A 15,660-nucleotide genomic window follows, 5' to 3' on the forward strand; every position below is an offset into this window, starting at 1 on the left:
AATTTAGCCAAAGGATGCGTAGATTGTCAACATGTCCTCAAGCAGCCGTCCTGATTGGGCAGCTTCGCCACTGAACACTGCATTATGATTTGTGCGGCTTCATCTACAAATGGCACACACAGTATCAGTAGCTAAAGATTGGACATGAAGGTAATGCCATTATTAGACTCTATGACCTCTAGTTTGAGGACGGTAATGTTCATGTTTATCGGCAGATGGGTTCAAAGGTTTGGCACAGCAGTGAAATTGGTGCAGCTGGCACTAAGTATGAGACTATCGCGGCGGTTGGCACCATGCCCTGAACTTTTTCTGTGGTGAAATTCCTTCCGGTCCAATAGAAAACAGAAGTTAAGTAAGGAAAACTGCAGGATAAATTGCTTTTGGCAGCTTCTTCTTTAAAGTGGAAATCTCTCTCATGGAACCAGGTACACTGTAGCAACATACCCTGTTGATTTGGGTTGCCTAACAATATAACCAAAACGTGACTAGGACAACTGCCACCTCAACTTCCCTAGTGTTTTGTCAAGTGGCACGCACTGCACACATTGCGTCCTATCAGTAGGGGGCAGCTCACAATACTTAAGAATCTCAGTGCTGACGGGGTATTTCATCCTGGCCTGTGTGAAACTTGGAGAAAGCACTACGCTTGGTAGTTAAAGGGATAGTTCACCCCCAAAATGACTTTTTTTCTATCGATTAGTCACCCCATGGAGACTTGAATTCATGGATATTTCTTTGTTTTTGTCACATTCCTAAGCCAATAATTTGATGACCGGCTGTGGTTCCGGTAGGAGACACAATCAGAATCAGAATCAGAATCAGAATCAGTTTTATTGTCACATCACAGGTTTACAAGGTAAAGAAGTGGGTGAAATTCGTTTTTGTACATCGTTCCCATCGCAACGTTAATTTCCATAGAAAACAAGAGAGCAACAGAAGGCCAGACAAGTTATCTACATATTTACAAAGTACCTGAGATAATAAAAAACTAAGGTGCCTGAGCATAGCAGCAATGTATGTATACTGTGCATGTTATACTTATACTGTGCATGATATACATATGGACGTTAAGGTGCTTAGAGAAAAAGAGCACAATAAAAAAGACAAAAAAAAGTCAGTGCGTTATACATGGGATTAAGGTGCAAAAGGTCAGTGCGTGTCCACCTAGGGTGGACTGACCCTAGTATAATCCGCAAGTAGCTCCATGAGGGAGTGCAGCAAAAAAGTCATTTGTACCTGGTGTAGTCCACAGGTGTGTCCGAGGGGGAGCTAAGTCCAAGTCATTGTCCCTGGTATAAAAGAGTATAAAAGAGTATAAAAGAGTCTCCTTTGTGTCTCCTACCGGAACCGCTGCCTACCGGTCCGCTGGTCATCAAATTATTGGCTTAGGAATGCGAGAAAAACGAAAAAATATCCATGAATTCAAGTCTCCATGGGGTGACTAATCGATAGAAAAAAAGTAATTGTTTGGTTGAACTATCCCTTTAAGTGCACCAGCTTCTTGCCCTGAAACTATAACTCCAGTATAGCTCTCAGCAGCGGCTTTATGGTTTATTTTTTTGTATGTATGTTTGTTTTTTGCAGAGCTTAAAGCGTAGCTTGGAGCAGGCCCGCGTGGAAGTCTCCCAGGAGGATGACAAGGCCTTGCAGCTTCTGCACGACATCCGCGAGCAGAGCAACAAGCTGCAGGAGATCAAGGAACAGGTACAGTTCTTGTTACACCACCACAGGTAAAAGCTGAGATACCAAATCGGTACACAGGCAGGGCTTCCCTCTGAGGATACCCTCTGCAGTCCTTAAAATGCCAAGGTCGTCCCTCCAGATGGCACGCATGCAGATGGCTTCCCCACAGGGCACTCCTTCTGAAGCCATAGACATGGCTGGTTAGAGGAAGGTTTTGCTTGTTTCCTCTGATTGTTCTTGGCAGAGATTCTTGAGGATTTAAAAGCTTTACTTACTTATACTTATTTAACCCATTGATACCTGGAACGCTTCTGTGTCACTTTAGATGCCTTTGGCTATTCAAAAATAGCAGATATACAAGCTCATAGCGCGGCACCGAGTGCCGCGCTACGAGCTTGTAGATCTGCTATTTTTGAAAAAATATTTTTTATATTTTCTTCAAAAAACTGTTAGGATTTAGATTTTTTTAAAGAATCGCCTCAGGTCTTAATGGGTTAATCTAGAAGAAATTGTTGTAGACCACCCGATAGCCGATATGGTTAAAATGCGCAGCAATATTTTCCATGTGTGTTCCAATTCACATTTTCTCTTTGGCCAACACATTCTCACTCACAAACTCGTCGTATACGAGTTTGACACTCCTTGGTGGTCGAGGACCCCAGGGTGTTAGGGTCAACGCACTGTTGCCATTAACCCATTGAGACCTGAAGCCGATTCTACATGTCTCCTAAATCCCAACAGTTTTCTGAAAAACGTATGTTTCTATATCAGTGGTGCTCAATCTTTTTCATGTCAAGGACCCCCAAAATTATATGTATTTGGCCGCGGACCCCCATCAAAATATCTTGTTCCAGGGACCCCCAGAAGCAAAAAAATTAGTTAAAAAGGTTCGCTTTAAAAATATATATATTCAAAGATTTGCACACATTTTCACGATTTTTCAAAAATAGCAGATCTACAAGCTCGTAGCGCGGCACTCGGTGCCGCGCTATGAGCTTGTATATCTGCTATTTTTGAATAGCCAAAGTGTAAAATAATGCTTTTTAGCTCAAATCAAAAAATGACACAGTTCCAGGTCTTAAAGGGTTAAAAAACATTGCATTAAAAAACCTCAGGAGTACCACGCTCAGCTGGAGGAGATGCAGGTGACCATCAGGCAGCTGGAGGAAGACCTGTCGGCTGCCCGCCGCCGCAGCGACCTGTACGAGTCCGAGCTCCGAGATTCCAGGCAAACCAGCGAGGAGCTGAAAAGGAAGGCTGTAGAATACCAACAGAGAATCCAGAAGGTATGTCGGAACATTATGGAGAAAGCTGCCGCTGTCATTTGAAGATTATTAAAGATTTGACAGCCATATGGGAATTGACATGGGAAATAGTTAGCAAGGCGTTGCTCAATAATATTTCTTCCTCTCTATTGAACAATGATTTGCATGTCTGACTGTGCTAACTATTCGCAACGCAACCTCAAGTGAGCGCCTTTCCATGAGATGTTTAACCCTTTAAGACCTGAGAAGATTCTAGAAATGTCTTCTAAATCCCAAAAAAAAATTGGGAAAAAAAACATTATTTTTTTTTCCTCGATTTTTCAAAAATAGCAGATCTACAAGTTCATAGCGCGGCACTCGGTGCCGCGCTATGAGCTTGTATATCTGCTATTTTTGAATAGCCTAAAGAAATCTAAAGTGACACAGATGCGTTCCAGGTATCAATGGGTTAAGTCGAGACAATTTCTCTCAAGCCATTTAGATGCCAGTGCCTGATATATAAAAAGATTATGAGAAGGTTTGAGAAGGCCTGGATATTTTTTGTATTGATGTCTCCTTGTTGCACTGTTTATTTCTTAGGCCAGAGAGCAGGGCAAAGCTGAAATAGAGGAGCTACTCACCAAACTGGAGAAGGTGAGTTAAGAATCAGCTGATTTCTCCATTCCAGAGCTACATGTACAGTAAGTGTCTAGTACACTGTGGTAAACTTGTCTGTCATTCACTCATCTTGTTGTTTTTATTTAGACCAATTCTGAACAGCAGCTGAAAATCGAAGAGCTCCAGGACAAACTCTCCAAGGTAAGTGCCTTCAAGTGACTTCATGCCCCCCATTTCTGATAAAAGATTTCCCTTAATGGTTTTTGCTGATTATTATGTAATTTATGTCTTTCCATTTGTCTGTTGTTATGCATGTCTGATTAATTACATGTTTACTAGTTCTTAATCATTTTCACAGGCATTTTTACAAATGTTAATCTTTGTCTATTATTTGTCATTGCTAATTCTGCTAGCGGCTTATATGCATTAACTTGTCATTTAGTCACTACATGCTGCCTGAACTATACTGAAATCAGGTGCTCTTTGGAGAGAGTTGAATCATAGGACATACAGATTTTAAGTTCCTTTCCTTTCCAAGGCACACTGTTCAGTTCTGTAAATCCTTTATTTAAAAACGATGGTGAACAGGAACGTTAGGCCTGTGCCACCCCAGCGCCCACAGAACCAATATTTTGAAGTTTCTATTCTTATGTTCCTCGTCCAACATAACGTTCCTAAACTGGCTAGAACAAAATAGAAATAATTAATAATAAATAATATATCTTTTAAACCTTCACTGCTAAGGGAAGGTTTGCAAAGTATGAAATATGAATGCTCTTTTTCAGCAGCGCTCTGCTTCACACTTAACTCATTCACTGCCACAATTATTGCTGACCGCGTTTGCCCACTGCCAGAGATTTTTCATTTAAAAAAAAAAGTACTCAGGAGCCGAGATACAGAATTTTTAAGTTTTAAGTTAACAAGGAAGTGGATGGGAGTGTAGATCTTTAAACAATCATATCTCCTTGGTCTTTGGGTCAAATTTGAAAAAAAAACTAAAAAAAAAAAAAAAAAAAAAAGATTAATTTTTTTGAAAAAAAAAAAATTACGTTTTTTACGTCAGTGGCAGGATTGGTAAACGGGACAAATTACGTTTTTTACGTCAGTGGCAGTGAATGAGTTCTTAGTCAAATCGGATTCGGCAGTTCAATATGATTGTTTTGTACTGTGTATAAAGGTCTGTCATATTAACTCATTTACCGCCAATAACGCATATATGCGTTCTATTGAATACATCACTTGCCTGCCAATAACGCATAAATGCGTTCTATTGAAAAAAAAAACATTTTTTTTTTAAATTTGACCCTAAGACCTAGGAGATATGATTTTTTTAAGATCTAGACTGCTATCCACTTCCTTGTTAACTTAAAACTTAAAAATTCTGTATCTCGGCTCCTGAGTACTTTTTGTTTTTCAATTAAAAATCTCTGGCAGCCAACAGCTAAAAATCTGAAATAACTCTGGCAGCTGGTGAGTTAAGAGCAGTCCTCAACCTACCACCCACTAGTTATTGGCAAGGATAAAAACAAGCGTTTCCTTGTCTGGACTGCTGCCTTCACAGGCGCAGACGACAGACAAGACGGATAGCCGTCTTTATAAAAGATTACGCAATATTTGAAGCATGCTGCACTAATGATAATTTGGTGTAGAAAATAAAATAATAATAATAGCAGCTTGAATTTATACATCGCCTTTCAAGAGACTCAGGATGCTTCACATCAAGATAGAAAGACAATGCACAACCAACCAACAAACAAATAAACAACTAGAAAAAGTGCTCCTCGGAGCACAGGTCTCCGCCAGGTCAGGTAGGTTAGTGTGGGCCAGCAATATTTGGAATTTGGCAATCAGGATGGAATATGAAAAATCGGACAGATCCGTCTTGATCACATGACTATAGAGATAATGTGTACCGATTTGCCTAATGTTTGGACACAATCTGTAGGAGTAATATTTAAAAAAACAATCGACCTCCTGGTGGTGGCGTTATAAAAGGACAATGTGAAAAGGGTGGTATTTCTTCCTCAGCCTAGTGGGATGTGCGTGCAAAGTTTCACGGCAATCGGATGGTGTGCACATGATTTGAGGCATTTTGTTCAAAACGGGCCACTCCTGCCAATCAGGATGAAATCTGAACAATCTGACAGATCCGTGTTGATCACATGACTATAGAGTAAATCTGTACCGATTTGCATGATGTTTAGTCAAAATCTGTAGGAGTAATAATAAGAAATGTGTTTTGCAAGAATCGACCTCATGGTGGCACTATAAAAGGCAGATGAGAAAAATGCAGGGCAGAGGTTGTTCCTTGGCCTCTAGTAAGTGTGCGTGTTCGGTCCAGTTATAGGTAAAAACGAGAATTGGCCTGTTCTAGCGCCACCATTAGGCCGATTTTGAAAATGCCGATGGCATTTCTTCCTTGGCCTAGTGGCAATGTGTGTGCAAAGTGTCACAGCAATCGCACGCTGTGTTCATGATTTGAGGCATTTTGTTCAAAACGGAGCACTCCTGCAAACTTTGGAAGCCAATCTTAGTCAATCCGGATGGAATATAAAAAATCTGAAAGACCCGTTTGGTTTAATGACTATAGAGAATAATGTGTACCGATTTGTGGGATGTTTGGACAACATCTGTAAAAGTAATATAAACATATTTTTTTTGCAAAAATCGGCCTCTTGGTGGCGCTAGAACAGGCCCATGTGAAACATTTGGGGCAGAGTTCTGCTCTGGCATCCAGGGAGTGTTTGCACAGTTTCGCGTTGATCGGGCCAACGGTGCTGGAGATTAGCTGTCCATAGACGGACACACGGACGGACGGACGGACGGACGGACGGACGGACGGACGGACGGGCGGGGTGCAAAGCGCGCCTTCGTGAATAGGCCTGAGTGAATAGATGTCTTTTCAAGGCAGCCTTAAAAGAGTCCAGAGTTCAAGCGTGGTGAATCTCCATTGGTAGAGAGTTCCACAGGTTGGGGGGGCTGCTACACTGAAGGCTCTGTCCCCAAAGGTTCACATGCTAATTCAAAATAAAAGAGCACAAAGTATCTTTCTGCAATTTTGTGCAGCAACCCGATCCATTTTACTGGTTAATCAGTAGAAGTATAATTTGAACTAGCTTGTTGCAGTTTTCTGCTTATTCTGAAAGAAAGCACGATTATATCATGTTCCTCTTCCATGATCCTCTGTTGCATTGGTTCTCAAAGTGTGGTCCAGGGACCCTCTGGGTTCTGGCTAGAGGGGTTCTAAATGGACCCTTTCAGGTACTCTCAGAGTTATGGGGGTCCTTGAAATTTAAAGTTTTGAGAACCACTGCTCTATTGATATAATTAACTACAGTACCAGTCCAGTATATACTTTGTCTCAGATTTTAACTCTGTGGCCTATATTATAATTCAAGACAGCAGTGGAAGAGATAAGGAGAGAGAAGGAAGGAATGCAAAGACTGGAGATGCAAGAGCCAAAGACATGGATAAAGGAGAAGTAAGGGCAGCTTGTTCAAGATTGAAAGAAAACGTTATGAGGGGAGAAACAAAATGATTCAGTAGCAGAACAGAAAGTCAAATGATGGAAAAACAGTTATTAAGAAGAGAAAGACAGAGGGAAGCAGTGAGAATGAACATGGAAAGACAAGAAAAGTAGCCGGCAGATTCCTGTGAAAGAGTGTCAAAACTAACTTTAGTTTATTTCAAAAACACAGTATGACTTTAACTTACTTTTGAACGGCGTAATTTTCATTTTCAGACTAACATAATTGTCATTTTGTCACAAACATTTATCTCCCATACTGTCTACTGAGCTGGTTTACCCACCTTTTTTTCCCACCACTCCCTGTCAAATCAACAAGCTTGCCTTGTACTGAGATGTACTGTAACAGTCTTTGACCTCCTGACCTCCCTTAGGCAGTGAAAGCCAGCACAGAAGCCACCGAGCTGCTGCAGAACATTCGTCAGGCCAAAGAAAGGCTGGAGCGAGATCTTGAGCGTCTAAAAGGCAAGACCGACCCTAGTGACACGCTCAAACGCCGCTTGAGAGAGACAGAGGTACGAGCCTATAGTCTACCGATCCACAGTGCTTAATGTCACACTGTCTGGTTGTAATATGCTGTAGCAGGAGACTCACAATGCTAGTAATATTTTCATTACATTCACATCAGCCCACCCCTCTTATTTTAATATTTAATTATGGAACCGACAGGAACTCTCAGTCCAGAGAATGTTCCTGGGTAGCGATTTGACAAAAGCATTAAATGTGTGTCTGTTTATCTGTGCGTGTGAATGTGTCTTGTGTGTGTACTGTAGGAGGGCAGGAAGACCCTAGAGAACCAGGTGAAAAGACTGGAGATGGTGGAGCGAAGAGAGAACAAGCTGAAAGATGACATCCAGACCAAATCTGGACAGATCCAGCAGATGGCTGAAAAGATCCTGGTGAGAGAGCCACAGATAAGGCCGTCTATTTGTCTAATACTTTGTGCCCCTCTTCTCTCACCCTCACTCACCCACTCATTCTAGCGGCTGGCTGGTGAATCCATCCTTGTGTGTACCCTCTGTTCTCCGTCCCTGTGTATCCTTGAACACACCCCATGCAGGGCTTTTCTTTAGGGAGCTAAAGACCTACCGTTGTAGGCTGAGTCCTCACAAGGAGCTATGCAGTCCCTCCAGAAGGACTCGGCACACGCATAGACTTAAACACACACATGCTCCTACCTAACTTTCTTTTTCTTTTATTGTCTCCGCCAGGCCGAAAGGCATGGCGAGAGAGTATGTTTTACCCTCCGTCCGTCTGTCCGTGTGTCCGTCCGTGTGTGTGTCCGTCTGTCACCAGCTAATCTCCGCCACCGTTGGCTTGATCGCAGCGAAACTGTGCACACACACTCCCTGGATGCCAATTCCGAACTTCTGCCCCACATTTTTCACATGGGCCTTTTATAGCACCACCAGGAGGCCGATTTGTGCAAAACATATTTTTTGACAGTACTCCTACAGATTTTGTCCAAAAATCTCGCAAATCGGTGCACAGTATCTCTATAGTCATTAAACAAAACTTGTCTTTCAGATTTCTCATATTCCATCCTGATTGGCTAAAAATGGCTTCAAAAGTGCTCCATTTTCAACAAAATGCCTCAAATCATGAACACAGCATGCAATTTCGGTGAAATTTTGCATGCATATTTCCACTATGCCGAGGAAGAAATACCACTTGAAAATTTTCAAATCAGCCTCATGGTGGCGCAATAACAGGCCGATTCATGTTTTTACCTCTAACTGCACCGATCTGTGTAAAACTTTGTATGCACACTCCCTAGAGGTCAAGGAAAAACCTTTGCCCTGCATTTTTCCCATCTGCCTTTTATAGCGCCACCAGGAGGCCGACTTATGTAAAACACATTTCTTTATATTACTCCTTCCGATTTTATCCAAATTTAACGCAAATCGGTACACATGATCTCCATAGTCATGTGATCAAGACGGATGTGTTTGATCTTTCATATTCCATCCTCATTGGCTAAGATTAACATCTAAAGTTTGCAGTAGTGGCTTGTTTTGAACAAAATTCCGCAAATCATGAACGCACCGTCCGATTGCGGTCAAACTTCGCACGTACATTCACACTATGTTGAGGAACAAATGCCACCCTTTTAACATTGGCCTGTTATAGCGCCACCAGCAGGTCTAATTTAGCACAAAATGCCTCAAACCATGAATGCAGTGTCCGATTGCCGTGCAAGGCCTAAGAACAAATGGTACCCTTTAAACATTGGCCTATTATAGCGCCACCAGGAGGCCACAATAACCTACCTGACCTGGCGGAGACCTGTGCTCCGAGGAGCACTTTTTCTAGTTCTTTCTATTTTTTATTTTTTCAGTTGTATTATTTTTTCCTTCCGTAACTTTAAAACCTGTGTTTGCTACATTATCCTCTAGTTGGGATTAGTTGTGGTGTGATATAAAAGACATTAAAGATACAATCCCTAAGTTTTATGTCCATTGTCTTGCCCGACGGAAAGGTAATTGCAACAATGTCTGAAATAATGATGGCGGCACATCTACTCCCCGGATTGTACTGTAGCTTTATACTATAATTAATATATTAATATAGTGATTGTTTGTGTGAACATGCATGTTATTATGACAGCAGTCATGTTAAATCCCTCCCTCGTATAATAACGTCCCATCTAGGAACTGGAAGAGAACCTGAGGGAGACGCAGTCAACGGCCCAGAGGATGGAAACCCACCTGGCTCAAAAGGAAAGGCTTTATGAAGACAAGATAAAGGTAAGGCAGACTAATGTCCACCTGCTGTTGTCAGAGTGGGACATCTTATATTTCGGTTTTTGTTTAGTTGATCCCTATTAGTCAATATAGACATGAAATAAATCGGTGCATCCATCTCATTGCTGTAAATAACCTGTAAATACGAATTTCAGAAGGCAGAGTCCAAGATTGATCCCTGAACGCATCTGTGTCATTTTAAGATTTCTTTGGCCATTCAAAAATAGCAGATATACAAGCTCATAGCGCTGCACCGAGTGCCGCGCTATGTGCTTGTAGATCTGCTATTTTTGAAAATAAATTGTGAAAATGTGTGCAAATCGTTGCTTCTGGGGGGCGGGGGGTCCCTGGAACAAAATACTTTATAAATGTAACATATTTTATAAACATATATATTTTTATATACATGTTATAAATGTTCCCGTCCTCTTTGGGTTAATTAGTTCTTTACTCTTAGACAACCTCACAGTAATTTACATTTTTATGTAGTATTTTTGTAGTACAATTGCCTACAAATGCTGTGTTGACTAAATTGTCCTGGTTATGTGTGAAGGTTCTGGAGGCCCAGATGAAGGCGGACCTGGCTGACAAGGACAGTCTGGAAGCCAAACGCACCGAGCAGGAGGAGGAGGCCAGAGAGAAATGCAAGCTCATCAGCGAACAGAAAGCTGTAAGCATGGTTTTGTTTGGTATTTAGAATTAAGATTAGATTAGCTATTAGGGTTGTCGGATTGAACCTTAAGATTAGAACCCAATTCAAAGTTATTGAAATTAATTATTATTTTTAATGTATAATGTAACTTGACTGTTGATGTCTTAACTACAGTACCAGGCCTATGTATTAAAAAAAAAGCTCTATATGCTGCTGCTGCTGTTTTATAAGCGAGATAGACCAGAGATTTGGACCCAATTTGAACTCACATGTCCGTTTTACATAATAAAAAGAGAGATGATGTGACTTACAGTATATGGTGAGAACGTTGGTAATCCCTAACATGGAATACCAAAACGCTCGCCCCAAAACACAGTCGCCCTGGGGCAAATCCGGCGACCTCGGTAGAGTCGCCACCTGGTATTCCTAAATGTAATTTCAGTAAAACTTTGCCTAAACCTAAACTTATTCCTAAACGTGACCCCAGTAAAACGGTGCCAAAACCAAACCTTATTCCTAAACGTAATCTCAGTAAAACTATGCCTAAACCTAACCTTATTCCTAAACGTAACTTCAGTAAAACTATGCCTAAACCTAACCTTATTCCTAAACGTAACCTTAGTAAAACTATGCCTAACCCTAAACTTATTTGTAACCTTATCCTCAGTCAAAATAAATTCAAGAATACAAGAACCGCTCAAGCGGTCCGCGAAAAGAATGGGGGCGAGCGTGTTTTGGGGCGAGTCTTCCGGTTACCCTAACATGCCTCCAGTAGAACACCATTGGTGTGCTATGTGAAAACCAGATGCAGAACTAATTATAAATAATCGCTGTATTAGTCTCCATCTCCAAACACCTTGTTCAGTGTTTCTGCAGACGCTCACATAGACAATGTGTGATTGCACAGTGATATTGCAAAGAAAGTATGCAAACTATGATTTATTTTTTATTTATTTTTTAAACTGAGGAGACTGCCTCCTCGTTTGTCTGGAATCAATTTACTTTTGATCACGCTATTTTTTTATTCATGTCAAATAACAGAATGAGATACTGGCTTCCACATCTTTTGTTCTGCCAAAGAATATCAGGGAAAATTAACAAGCTTTTTTGTGTTTCCTATTTAGATAAACAAACGTGGCTTAGCCTTGTTCCCGAGCTGATCCTCATTACATAACAGCTCGATGCTGCACTTTGCTATATTGAATGTATTCGTTACCAAAATAATGATTAAGATTCAAATTGATTAAAATGTTGATCCTTTTATTTGATCTGGATTCAAATACGATTTTTAAGAGAGAATTGACAGCCCTATTAGTTATAATTTAATAAACAGACACAAAGCACAATGAGGGATTCACATAATTTAAGATGGTTCATACTGTGTTGTCTGTACTGTGGTATCAGAAGTTACAGTGTGTGTGGTGCCTGTTCCTCTGGAAATGTCTCAACCTATTAAGACCGGGAAAGCATCTGTCATTTTCAATTTGAACCACTTTAACCATTATGTTACACTTTGGGCTATTCAAAAATAGCAGATATACAAGCTCATAGCATGCAAGCACGGCACCGAGTGCCGCGCTATGAGCTTGTAGATCTGCATTTTTATTGAAAAAACATGAAAATGTGTGCAAATCTTTGAATATATATATTATTTTTACATTTGTAACTCAAATCTTTGCGTCTGGGGGTCCCTGGAACTAAATATTTGATATTATAGCAATATAAGTGTTTCAGAAAACTGTTAGGATTTAGAAGACATTTGTAGAATTGGCCTCAGGTCTTAATGGGTTAGTGGATTACAGTGCTTATTGATTGACCTACATTGTGCCTTTTATCCAAAGCACAATGTATGCCTTATAGTCACCCATTCAAACACCAACGGCGGAGGCAGCGAATGTATATGATACCTGTTCATCAGGAGACGTTAAGGGTTCAGTCTCTTGTTCAAGGACACTTCAACATGATACCAGGAGGAGCAGGGGAATGGATCAAACCAGGAACCTTCCCAGGCAGTCACGCTACCACCTGCTCATTCTTCTCTGGGAGATTGAAGACTATGGTTCATCGTGTGATTATGCACTCATTTAAGGCAAAGGGCCAGAGTTGCATCAGGGAAATTGATTAGGTTCAACTATAAAGCCTGGGTTCAAGTGGGATCTAGGATCTTCACTCCCACTCCACCAGACCCCCGCAGGCTCCCCCAACACCCCCTCTCCTCCATGCCATTTTAATTAGTGATAGATTGATACCTCTATTTATATCTACTCATTGCTATATCTACTCATCATTATACTGTACAGGCACACCTGACTAACCCAGGTGCAGAGGGCCAGTTCAGATGTTAACTTAAGTTGTCTTTTGTACAGCTGAGCCTATTTTAGTTAGTGTTACCCTACTACTTATTCTGTACGTGCTCTTTACCCTTTCCTGTATCTTTGTCTCGTCTCATGTTGTGCTGCTATGACAACTAAATTTCCCTCGGGATCAGGTCTAATTACCCGTCTATCTATGTTTCTGTATCTGTGTCTTTGTGTGTATGTGTGTCTCTGTCCGTCTGTCTGTCTCTCTGTGTGTGTGTCTCTCTCTCTCGTGGTAGACTTGAGGCATGTTCAATCCAAATGCAGTGATCTGACATTAACTCTTCCACTGCCAGAGTAAATAAATAATTAAAGCCCAGACTGACAGCGATTTTCTTACCTTTTCAAGTAGTCACAGAATATTTATCTCCAGTATGATCAATCCCCTGATGGAAAAAATGTCATCGCAACCTCCCGTTCGCTTGTTATACGTCGTTGAAAATAGCATGTCTCGCCAAAAATACATATTAGTAAAACACAGGAGCCGAGATACAGGTTATTTCCCAAATAAATTAACCAGGAAGTGAATGGAGCAGTAAATCTTCGGATCCCGTTATCTCCTGGTTCTGTGTGAAAAAAAAATCAAAACTAAAAAAAAAGTCGTCATAAGTCGTCCTTGGCAGTGAGTTAACAGTAGGAGATTCAGCTCCAACACCCAATGGACCTCAGCCAAAACTAGCCATTCTGAGTCAAATCTAGTTATTTATTTAGACACAGATCCTTGCATCTTTGAGTCATTTTACATGGATATGGTTTCCACCATGTTGTGTCTCCCTCCCCCTTTAGACCATTAATGCCATGGATTCCAAGATGAAGAACCTGGAACAGCGCATTGGGGAGCTGTCAGAGGCTAACAAGCTGGCCGCCAACAGCAGTATCTACACCCAGAAGAACATGTGAGTGAGCTGCTAGATCTTCTGCCTACTCCATCCTCTCATCCAAGCCCCCACCCAATCTTCCAAAGCCTCCAGCATGTTCATTAGTCCCAACTTAAGTATCCCAGGTTAAAGGTGAAACACTTCGGGCTGTGATGAAATTTTACTTGACGATTGATTGTCACATAATTAATGTGTTTTTGGCACTGAACAGTGCATTGAACATAAATAAAAATTACATTTCTGTTTGGCTTTTAGGCTTCGTAAACAAAGTTCACAGGGGAGAAATAACTTTAATATACAAATAAATGACTGACATATTTAATAACGTTATACTTTCAAACTAAATAATTGTAGATTGTCTATTTCCGTAATTTTTTGAAAATATTAGAAAATGTATGAACTCTTTTCAACATGGAAACAATTATGACAATTATGAAAAACAATCTCAAATAATTGCGATAGGCTTAGAAACACTGCTGATCAGTGTCTCTGTGAAACACTGCTGATCAGTGTCTCTGTGACAATGTGACCACACATTGTCACGAAAAGGAACAATGCCAGCTGATTTTGTGCTGTACATGCCCATCAAGAGTGCACACTTGCTGGGGGGTGTATGGACACAAAAGACAAACAAACTACAGACTTCAGTTACTTCATTCAAGAGGAGAATCACCAACAATTCACAATCACCTCTCTGCCTCTCTGGTTGTAGCTCTGTTGTGGAACCTAAAATAGTCAAAATGGGGTTCAAGTCATTATATAGGTTTGCCAGGAAACACCTGTAGCCAACCACGGGCCAAATTGGTCCAAACCAACTCCTTGTCTGTAAACATTAAGGGTTTGAATGTGTCACAAAGAGGGACACTGGGCAGCACTGAAAGGGAAGATAAAAAATTGTAAACAAACTTCTAGGAAACAACAATTCAACTTTAATCAAAAGGCAAAACACGCAGTTAGCTGAGGTCAACCAAGACATTTCCTTTTCAAATTCTGCCTTTGCTCTCATCAGCTGGCAGCCATAAACCTGTGCCAATAATTAATAATGCACTGTTGGGCTCAGATGGAAGCTGATTCTACTGCAGCACATTAGATTAAAAATATATTCTATTTAGTCTTTTCACAGGTCAGCAAGAGCTTCTGCTCCTCATAACATAATTTTTCATATTTTCTTGGATATGATTTTTTGTTTTGTTTACATTTTCCTGTCAGGAAAGCCCAGGAGGAGATGATCTCGGAGCTTCGGCAGCAGAAGTTCTATCTAGAGTCTCAGGCGGGCAAACTGGAGGCCCAGAATGCCAAACTGGAGGAACACTTGGAAAAAGTGAGTCAGCAGGAACAAAGCAAGAGGAGTCGGCTTATGGAGCTGGAGACCAGGATACGGGAGGTGAGTAGACGGGGAGGGGAGTCAAGTGGGTTTATTTTATACATTGGCATAATCTGTTTAGTTTGGGTTCGTTCCTTCCTCATTGTAGTCTATATTTGTCATTGTAGTCTCATTTGTTTTTCTTGCTGCATGTCATTCCCCCACTCGCTTTCCAAGTTTCAAATCTCTTTCTCACTACTGACTATCAATAAAGGAAGAAAAACAAAACAAAATATATTTAAAAATATATCAACGGATAAAGTTGCAATGCACTGAAAATCGCATGAAAATGCTGTCTTACTTGGGCTGTCTCTGCTGTGTTCACTAGTTCAGTCCTGTTTGACTTGCAGATGGGCCTGGAACATGAGGAGCAGAAGCTGGAGATCAAGCGGCAGGTGTCGGAGCTGAACCTGTCCCTGCAGGAGCGTGAGTCCCAGATCAGTGGCCTGCAGGCTGCACGCCACGCCCTGGAGAGCCAGCTGCAGCAGGCCAAGACTGAGCTGGAGGACACCACCGCCGAAGCTGAAGAGGAGATCACTGCTCTCAGGGTGAGAGCATTGTTCCAAACCATCTCATAATCACATCTTCCTAGCCA

At 41.2% G+C, this 15,660-nt stretch overlaps 1 protein-coding gene across 2 annotated transcripts in view; it reads left to right on the forward strand.

Moving 5' to 3' along the window:
* Nucleotides 1-15,660, forward strand: part of cita (citron rho-interacting serine/threonine kinase a) — a 55,685-nt gene that overhangs the window by 15,680 nt on the left and 24,345 nt on the right. For both annotated transcript variants that reach the window (XM_080424760.1, XM_080424761.1), the window contains exons 13-23: nucleotides 1,585-1,704; nucleotides 2,799-2,969; nucleotides 3,528-3,581; nucleotides 3,693-3,746; nucleotides 7,446-7,586; nucleotides 7,845-7,970; nucleotides 9,723-9,818; nucleotides 10,369-10,485; nucleotides 13,611-13,720; nucleotides 14,912-15,086; nucleotides 15,416-15,613. In XM_080424760.1, coding sequence (XP_080280886.1) covers nucleotides 1,585-1,704; nucleotides 2,799-2,969; nucleotides 3,528-3,581; nucleotides 3,693-3,746; nucleotides 7,446-7,586; nucleotides 7,845-7,970; nucleotides 9,723-9,818; nucleotides 10,369-10,485; nucleotides 13,611-13,720; nucleotides 14,912-15,086; nucleotides 15,416-15,613 — 1,362 coding nt within the window. The remainder of the gene's footprint in view (nucleotides 1-1,584; nucleotides 1,705-2,798; nucleotides 2,970-3,527; nucleotides 3,582-3,692; nucleotides 3,747-7,445; nucleotides 7,587-7,844; nucleotides 7,971-9,722; nucleotides 9,819-10,368; nucleotides 10,486-13,610; nucleotides 13,721-14,911; nucleotides 15,087-15,415; nucleotides 15,614-15,660) is intronic.

Source organism: Gymnoscopelus braueri (assembly GCF_963280865.1).
Source record: "Gymnoscopelus braueri genome assembly, chromosome: 3".
NCBI classification, from domain to species: domain Eukaryota; kingdom Metazoa; phylum Chordata; class Actinopteri; order Myctophiformes; family Myctophidae; genus Gymnoscopelus; species Gymnoscopelus braueri.